Genomic DNA, 9,838 nt, shown 5'->3' on the forward strand with positions numbered 1-9,838 from the left:
GGAGATCTATGTCGAGCAGCCTCCTGGCTTTGGATCTTCGGATGGGAACGTCTACAGGTTAAAGAAGGCTTTGTATGGCCTCAAGCAGGCTCCGCGTGCATGGAATGAGAAGATTGATTCGTTCCTTCAGTCACAGTTGGGATATCGGCGTTCCAAGGCCGATCTGCAGCTTTATGTACACACTTCCGAGGCTGGTTGTGTGCTTTTTGTGTTGTATGTTGATGATTTGATTGTCACAGGTGATCATGCACAGAAGGTCAAAGAGACGAAGGCAGCTTTACATCAGACGTTCGAGATGACGGATTTGGGTCTACTCCATTTCTTCTTGGGCCATGAGATTTATCAGTCTCAGAGGGGGATTTTCATCTCTCAGCAGAGATATGTACAGGAGCTCTTGGTTTCTTTTGCGATGGAGGATTATCGGACCATTTCTACTCCTATGGATCCGAACTGGAAGGCCACTTCACATTCAGCTTCTTCCATGGCAGATGCTTCCCGCTATCGTCAGTTGATTGGATCATTGATTTGGCTCCTCAACACTCGTGTTGATCTTTGTTTTGCTGTAGGTCTCTTGGCGGGGTTCACTCATGAACCTCAGATGGTGCATTGGCAGGCTGTCTAGCGGATACTTCGGTATTTGAGGGGGACATCTGATTTAGGGATTCATTATCCCGCACGCACAGGTGGTTCAGATCTTGTACTTGCAGGTTGGAGCGACTCGGATTGGGCTGGTGATGTGGACCACAGGCGGTCTACCACAGGTTACTGTTTTACCTTGGGTGCAGGTGTTATCTCATGGAGTAGCAAGAAGTAGCCCACGGTAGCCCTTTCGTCTACTGAGGCGAAGTATCGGGCCGCGTCTTCCACCACATGTGAGGCTATGTGGTTTCAGAGATTGTTGGAGGAGCTTGGTTGTCCCCAGACTCGTCCTACTTTGGTGCAATGTGACAATGAGAGTTGCATTGCCTTGGCATGGAATCCCGTTTTCCATACCCGGACGAAGCACATAGAGATCCAGTACCACTTCATCAGAGAGAAGCTTCTGGATGAGACCATCGCTGTGGAGTACTGCAAGACGGAGGACAATCTTGCAGATTTGTTTACGAAGGTGCTTCCCTAGGCTCTACTTCGGAGACATGCCAGATCCCTCAGGCTTCTGCCCCGCCCAGGCTCTAAGAGGGGGTGTTAGCGATCAGATCCTGTCCAGGCAAGCAGTCAGACTGGCCAGTCGGACTGACCAGTCGGACTACCACGTGGCAGTCCGGACCTGCACCTGGACAGTCGGTTGTATTTAATGCAGCCGACCTGCCTATTTCTGGCGTCTATTTTTTGGCTATTTATAGCCGATGTCCAGCACTGCTTCTCCTATCCTGATCGCAGGTTTCAGGCTGGAGATTCGTGCAGATTACGTCTGTGTTTGCAGATTTCAGGTTGGAGATCGTGCAGACTGCAGTGGACTTCGAGGTGAACAGCAAGTTGCATCGTGGAGGTGGAGACACGCAGTCCCGTGCATTGCGCCCGTGTACATATCTGCATATCTTTGTATACAGGACACTTTATACAACAAATCTTCATCTTCCACTCTCTTTCTCTCTCTTCTCTTTGCGTTCTCTCTCTCTCTCTCTCAGTCTTGGTCCACGCTTCCGCGTCGCTGCACTCTGACAAAGGATTGTCAACGATGCTTACATAATCGTTGGCTTTGTCAACTTCAAGGTTCAGGTTCTTGCGGTTTATCGCTCATACTTGGACTTTGAGTTGAAGAAGCTCTCGAATTCTCAGTTTGCGGTCATGTGGCTTCTCCTCGAGCATCTTTATGACGTTCACAATAAGCTACAAAAAACGGTCGTGTCAGATGAGTTTAAGGAGTGGCCTGAAGGGAAGTTTATATCAAGCTAAGTGGAAGCAAAGACCGTTCAAAGGCTTTGCTTAAAGGAGGAATTTTGGATGGGTGTGAGAGGCATTGTCATTGCTGTCACTCCCATCTACAAGGTCCTTTGTATCGACGGACATGGAGGGGGCTACTATTGGCCTTCTCTATCATCTTATGGGGCGGATGTGATGGAGGAGATACAATCATTGACTATCTTGGATGGGGAGGCCTCTTCTTCATGATATTGTTAAAAAAAATAAACGATTTATGCTTCTTTTTAGTTTTAGAATCTATAATTCATATTGTGTTATTCTCTTTCTTTTCAAAATTTACATCTAAATCTTCCTCTAAATCTCTATCCTCTTACACCTATTGTAGTGATATCTTGGATACCATCCCTAAAAGAGATGATATTTTCTTTTTGACGAAGAATAGATGGGAGTGGATGAAGCAACCCATACATGGGTTTGCGGCACTCTTGCATCCTGCCTTCAAAAAACCCTCTCTCTTCATGGATGCCAATGTCCTTGCCGATTGTGATGTCTTTCTTTCTTTCAAAGGCTTTGGCAGAAGAGCACCATGGTATCTTACTCTAAGAGCTCATTGATTATAGCGATCAAAGAGGCACCGCTTTTGTATTTACTATTTGTTGGAAGCGGGAATGGTTGGTGAAGCTCTTTTTTTTAATGGGGGTCATTTGGCTAGTAATTGCCTCACCTCCAAAGAGTAACCTTACGTATTCTTGCACAGGTTTGAAAATCTCTTTTCTTTTTTCATTTAATTTTAGTTACAACTTGTAAGTTTAAAGTTTAAGCTTACTTTTTTTTCACATGGTTTAGGATTCTTTGTCGGGTACATGTGAGAGGAATTGGTCCGCCTATTCCCTTGTGCACACCAAAATTTGTAATAAGCTTTAGCATACGACAATTGAAGTGACTAATTTGTTGTCGCTCCAATTTACGCATGCTACGCAACATGCATGAGATGTCTATGGTAAGATAGGTATCATATATTCAATTTTTATACTTTTAAGTTCATAACTTTACTAAATAGATTATGAAATATATTTTGAGAATTTGTTTAACCTAAGTTTTTCATCCTTTAAATGTATAAATAAATGTGGATTTGCTCAAGCCCTGCACTGGCATACTTAAAAGTGTGACTTGCAAGAGAGACTTGGAGGAGTAAATCTTTAGGGACCTTTACTTGGAGCTTAAGGAGATAGACCGGTGGGTCTCTCGCACTCGTGCACACCCTACCCGTATTGCTATTCGCCCTCATACCGGTAGCGATGGAGCTTTCACTTTGATATCCACATCGGTTGCCCATGATCCTCGTGGGACCCTTAGATGCTACACGAGGCATGGGAGTGGCTCGAGAAGTACTCCTAGTTCGACCCAAGAGGACATACCAATCATTGGCTCTCAAATAGAACTTAGAGAGCCTGAGCATGATGACGAGAGCAATGTCATTAGTGAGGGTGATTTTGTTGAGGAGGGTGATGGCTCCTCAAGCAGCGATGAGGATGCTTCTATCTTCGATGCCGAGAGTGATATGAGCACCTAGAGGAATCATATTATCTTGATTTTGATTGAGCCATGGATGGTGACTTTTATCTTAATCCATTTTTGTATACTTTTTGTGTGAGATTGCACATTTTGCTCACAGTAAAGTTGGTTTCATTATTCATGCTACACTCTTTGAGTCTTGTTTCAACTCTCTTTTGCACTTACTTTTGACTTGAATCTTTAAGTTTATGTTTTAACTTTTAAGTCCAAACATTAAGCATAGATTTAAAATTATATGTACTTTTTCTTTCATTGGACGTAACATCGGACGTGGGTCCAAGATTTATTAGTCCAATTAGTACCGTACTAGCATCGGATTGTATTAATTGGACGCCATCGGATGTGACAACCCTAGTCACAAGAAAAGGTTGAACATCTAGCCTTTAACAATTAAGGCAAAACATTCTCGGCATTGTTATAAATATTGCGACGGTGCCAATAGGTGTCACGTGTAGTAAAGGAGCACTAGTGTTTATTTGATTAAGATTCACCACCCTCTAGGTCTCCAAAGACCAATTTCAATGACGACAACTACTAGCAAGGCTAGCAATGGAGATGAAGGCTCACACTTGCAAGGGCGCAAGCGGCAACACCTAGAGGGAGAAGATAGCAAGACAGCCACAAATTGATAATGGCGATGATGATCATGATGCTAGCAATGGCAAGGGGAGGTTGGAGAGGTGGTGCGAAATGTGGAAAGACATATATAAGAGTGGCCACATCCATGTTTTCTCTTTATAGAGCTTTGTGAGCCAACTGTCCTACAAAGTTCTAGAATTCATGCAAAATTCATAGGAGATAATATTCATACTCATCTTCATTTGTGTACTTGTATTGAAGTGTATTAATCTCTTTCGGTCATTATGGATTCCCTTTTACTAGGAATATGATGTTAGGATGTAGAATCTCATGCATAATGATATGGTAGCTCAGGTATTCTCTAGGTGTAGAGGTGTTAGGTGAGATATTGTAGCTACACATTTTGTATCATAGGTGGGATCAATGCCTAGCGGGTGACTATGTTAGCAGCAGCTAACGATGAACCTCCATTGATGATGGCGTCCTCCATAGGTGCAGCAGCAAGTAGTCGATGGCAATAGCTGATGAATGATCAGCAGCTCTTCAAATGGGATATGGACAGCAATGTGAGGGTAATAGGCAGATGGCTGAAGGTTAATTATGAGAATGACCAAAGATGAGGGATGCACAAACAGCCTACTCTATTTATAGATGATTTTGGTGCATTTGTCCTGTTGTCCATAAATAAAGCCATTTATGCTTAGGAATAAGCAATAAATGTTTTCTGGGGGGTGTTTTAAGGAGAAATAAATGGGGACTGATGCACTATAATGTAGTATTAGTGCAAGCCTAAGTTTAAGTGGCTGAACGCTCCTCAATGAGGTAAAGGGGAATGTGCTAAACAAATGCATGGGTTTTCTCCTATAAACATGCCCACAATTGTAGATTTTTCATCCATTCAAGTGCCTAAATCACAAAATGGAATGCTGTGCAAAGGGAATGCAAATACAAACACATGCATTATCATTTAGTGACACTGTAAATTGGAGATTGCAACAGTAGCACTGTGCCTCTTCGCCCATGTCTGCTTGCATTTGGCTGGATACTTTAACAGGGTGGATGCTATTTGCATGAGAATGCCTGTTTCACTGTTAAACATGTTGAATCACTCTATGACTAAGAATCACGCTGATAAAGATTGACCTGAACAGGTTCAGAGGCTTCCCTCTGTTTTTATCACATTTACTGCCTGGGCGTTGACGGAGGTGGGTCTCAACTCTTTCCTTTTTATGTTCCCTTTGCACATTCTTGATATTAATCACATGGCTTAGTACAGGTCATTCGATATCCACAATATGCATTGAATACTCTAGGATTTTGTCCACATTGGCTGACTTGGCTCAGGTAAGCCTTGGCATTTTTCAATGAAACTAGCTATGGTTGCCTCACATGCCTTGCAAGGAGTGATGGTGCTTCTCTGCTACTACAGGTACACCATCTTCATACCACTTTATCCCATAGGTGCACTACCTGGAGAAGGTCAGGAACACAGCTACTGAGAACTTTTGCAATTATGATTATATGCAATCGTCTGCATTATAATGTCATTAACTTGTAATTCTGATTGCAGTACTGCTATTGTACCAGGCGTTACCATATGTAAAGCACATGAATTTATATGACAGCATTTTCCAGAAGTTGCCTTTCAATTATTACTCTTTTCTTGTGGTAAGTGATATACTCCAATCCTCTAAAGCTCAAGTCACATGACATAGAAGGTGCTGGAGCTTGTGCTTGGCTTGGATGTCCATAATTCAGCCTTGTTGCAACATGATTTTTTAAATTTTAGATAGAATTTTTGTAAGATACAAAAGAGGCTTTAAATACTGTCATTGGCATCTGACTGTCCATGTTTGCAAGCACTCTCAAACAACCTGCCAATCACACATATATTGGCCGCACATCAAGGTAACTTTGTGATTGTACGACTGTGCCCCAATGTGCAGCCTATGATTGCAATGAAATGCAAATTTATCTGCTGCTGACCAAGTGCTGAAAATCATGATGTTATGAATGCTCTAAGGCTGAGGAATGATTAGAACTGAAAAATCTAAGCTGAAAACTGTAATGAATGTTTATATTTTGTAGGAGTCTGCTGTTCATCGGTCTCTCACAATACTTCTGTTCATAAGAAGCCTTTGGAATCCAAGCTGTTGTGAACTGCATGGAAGAGTCAGATCCCCTTTCTGTAACTGCTGGGCTTTAAGCTATAGCATAGCTGCTGCTTCACTTTTCCAAACTAGTCTTCTTACCCTGGCATGCTTGTCTGTCTCCTTTGCTGCTGCACCTTATGTTGATATAGTGCCAGGGATTAGTAATTTTGGGTCACTTGTACTTATGAACGTGAAAAGGGATGAACACTAATGACATGATTTCACGTGCACACAAGTGTTTTTATATGTTCACTGTTGCTGTCTGTGCATGCATATTAAGTGGCACCAGGGATAAGTAACGTTGGTCAGACTGTGTGCATGCCATGAAGTGCTTTGTTCAAGTAGTCTGACTGTGCACATGTTGGAAAAGAATGAAGATGAAAGATTAGAACCTCAAACATGCTTTGTGTTGGATAGAGGCTAGAATATTCTTATCTACGAGTGCCATAGTTCCAGGCATCAGTAATTTTGGTTCAAAGTTGAAAAAATGAGCACTCTAGCATTTGCTATCCCGTCCATTTATCTACGAGTGCCATTGTTCCAGGCATCAGTAATTTTGGTTGAAAGTTGAAAAAATGAGCACTTCAGCATGTTCACTGTAACAGCTCAAGGCCTTCGTTATTATCATGCAGGGTGTATTACTGGTGTACCCTTTTCTATGGCTCTCTCTGTACATATACATGTTCAAGCAACGTAAGAGCAAGCTGGGAAAAAGATCTGGTGGCAAGAGAAAGTCCCGGGGACTTAAGAGTGATTGACAACCATGCAGTTTATGGCAATATCTCCTCGAAATTGTTGTCTTGACAATCTGCAGAGTGTGATTTAATGATAACTTCATTCTTTAGTGCAGTACTGGCGGATCAATTAATCTTAATGGATATCCTTTCTATTTGTCAGACATCTTAACTAATGTGATAGTGGCGCTTAAACAACTAATATACCCATGTAGTCCAGTCTGCAACCAAACTGCAGAAAACTTCATACTTCTTTCAGCCTGTGCAACCCTCTGATCAGAGACGATCCACCAGATGTATCAGGATTCAGCAGAATGAGTATCTAGAATAATCCCAGAAAAACACGATCCCCAAATTTGGGACAGGTTGCAGCCTTTGTCCTTATTTCTGTAGCTTTAGTCCAGAGCAGTAGACATTTGCTGCATAATCTAGAAAGAATCCTTGGAAATGACTGCAGAAGTAGACTTTACAGAATCAGCCTCACCAGATACAGCCTTTGACTGGATGAGAGCTTCATCGGATACAGCCTTTGTTCTGTATGACAGATCTCTTCCAGGTTTGGATCACTTGACAAAAAGATAATTCATGATATCTAAAGTTTGATTTGTCGAAAGAAAGATATAGCCTAGGTTAGATCCAAAAGGCATGAAGTGAGGGCTGAACTAAATTTAAGGTCCAGGGCAAAAAATGTGGCTATAGGGTTGAGTTGAATCTTCGTAACCTTAGATGTTATATACTCAATAAAAGTTGAAAAAATCAGGAAGTCGATGAAGAAAAGATAGGGAACCGCGAATTAAGTGAGAGATTTGAGGGGTGGCTCTCCTGAATATGCGGAGTATGAGAGTAGTTAAAAGACCTTGATACCTCCATTTACTGCTGCCACCGGGTGGCGGCTCCATGACTGGATGCACGCACGGCCTGCAAGCTGCAAAGCTGCCGTTAGGGTGGAATTAGCCAAAGATGACTGAGATGAAGGTGCAGGTCGATGGGCAAGATGTGACTGGGTGCTCAGCTCGGCAGTGGGATATAAAGGAAATCTTGTATATACACCCTCCATTGGTGCTTTCCTCCAACCCTGAAGTAGTCCTGCTGCATAATGCCCGGTGTGGGTTACCTTCACCAACCTGTTACCTGCCCCTGTGGACGGACGGGTTTCTATAACCTGGCCGACACCTTGGGGAAAGTCTTGTATGCGCCCACCAGCACTTCATCCACTGAAATACTCAAAACGGAGAGGAAAGCGTGCATCCTTTGGAACAGGTGCAATGAGCCCCCAGAGGTATTGGAAGTCTTTGAGCAAAATGGACTTGACCTTGTCACGCATGTTTCGATTGTAAGAAAGGGGGCATTTTGCGAGAAGCTGCATAAAGAAACAGATTGAGGAAGACACACTAGGAGAGAAGGAGATTGCTGCACTTCCGAAAGAGGCTGTCTCATCTCAAATGGTGGGAGAACTGAGGCCATAGTTTCCGGACATTGCGTTTTGGACGCCTGAAATCAAAATGCTGAAACAGAAACACAACTATGGGTGAGGCTTACCCTTATAGTGCTATTAGTAAAGTGGCTTTGATGCTCAATCCGAAGGGCAAAAGAGGCAAGCATCCGAAAACTGACAATGTAGGGCAGGCCAAACACCCAGCTGGGAAAGGCAAAGACACTGCACAAGATAAGGATGTGCAGAATAAGGTAGTGAAAGAGAAGGAGAAGATTGAACCCAAAGACCTCGTTCAAAATACGAGAAGGTGAAGGGGAAGGCCAAGTTTTCAAACAAGCAGATGGCAAGGATACCCCTACATGATAGAAACCTACAAGCTGCCATTTGCGGCGATGACCAAATATTTGAGGATATAGATGGAGTGTATTGGCCTGCGTTGGGCCTTGGACAACCTTACCCTGGCGACTTGGAATGCCAGAGGGCTTGGGTCTGAGAGGAGGAAGGAGAGTTGCTCACTTCATAAAAATGCAAGCTTGATACACTTGCATTGCAGGAAGTCAAGCTTGAAGCCTAGGCTGAGAAGCTGGATGTCAAAAGGATATCAATGCTATTCGGATTTGTGTAGGAGAGGCAAGGGTAGTGCGCTCATCCTTCTCAAGGAGAGTTTGAAGCGTGAGTTTTTGTGGCGCCCAGGGATGAGGGCACTTTGACTGCCAATCTTAAGATATGGAGTGAAGAGGGCTTGGGTCTGAGAGGAGGAAGGAGAGTTGCTCACTTCATAAAAATGCAAGCTTGATACACTTGCATTGCAGGAAGTCAAGCTTGAAGCCTAGGCTGAGAAGCTGGATGTCAAAAGGATATCAATGCTATTCGGATTTGTGTAGGAGAGGCAAGGGTAGTGCGCTCATCCTTCTCAAGGAGAGTTTGAAGCGTGAGTTTTTGTGGCGCCCAGGGATGAGGGCACTTTGACTGCCAATCTTAAGATATGGAGTGAAGAGGGCTTGGGTCTGAGAGGAGGAAGGAGAGTTGCTCACTTCATAAAAATGCAAGCTTGATACACTTGCATTGCAGGAAGTCAAGCTTGAAGCCTAGGCTGAGAAGCTGGATGTCAAAAGGATATCAATGCTATTCGGATTTGTGTAGGAGAGGCAAGGGTAGTGCGCTCATCCTTCTCAAGGAGAGTTTGAAGCGTGAGTTTTTGTGGCGCCCAGGGATGAGGGCACTTTGACTGCCAATCTTAAGATATGGAGTGAAGAGGCCGTAATGATCTCCGTGTACGCCTCTGACACGGTTACACCTCTATTGTAAGAGCTAAATAGTGGGCCATTCTAAAGGAGAAATTTGATTGCCAAAGTACACTGCCGGTGGGATTGGAATACGGCACTTACGGAGGGGGGATTGGTACATGACACTCTTGGAGAACGTGGGTTGCTATTCTGTAACTTTGGATTGCCTTAGTCCCCCTTCCCCCTTGCAGGTTGCAAGTGGTGTGATTTTAT

At 43.4% G+C, this 9,838-nt stretch overlaps 1 protein-coding gene across 2 annotated transcripts in view; it reads left to right on the forward strand.

Annotated features, from left to right (window-relative positions):
* The window catches only part of LOC148026892 (Protein-tyrosine phosphatase-like, PTPLA), a 30,028-nt gene extending 22,960 nt beyond the window's left edge, over window positions 1-7,068 (forward strand). The window contains exons 5-9 of one of the 2 annotated variants that reach the window (XM_087691417.1): window positions 5,169-5,222; window positions 5,294-5,361; window positions 5,447-5,496; window positions 5,588-5,685; window positions 6,803-7,068. In XM_087691417.1, coding sequence (XP_087547543.1) covers window positions 5,169-5,222; window positions 5,294-5,361; window positions 5,447-5,496; window positions 5,588-5,685; window positions 6,803-6,928 — 396 coding nt within the window. In that variant the 3' untranslated portion in view covers window positions 6,929-7,068. Of the gene's footprint in view, window positions 1-5,168; window positions 5,223-5,293; window positions 5,362-5,446; window positions 5,497-5,587; window positions 5,686-6,105; window positions 6,723-6,802 lie in introns of those variants that run through there. The other variant, XM_087691416.1, reaches the window with a different exon arrangement.
* Window positions 7,069-9,838: the final 2,770 nt, after the last annotated feature.

Source organism: Lygodium microphyllum, chromosome 13 (genome assembly GCF_053477565.2).
Source record: "Lygodium microphyllum isolate KBCC chromosome 13, Lygodium_microphyllum_v1.1.10, whole genome shotgun sequence".
Taxonomy (NCBI): domain Eukaryota; kingdom Viridiplantae; phylum Streptophyta; class Polypodiopsida; order Schizaeales; family Lygodiaceae; genus Lygodium; species Lygodium microphyllum.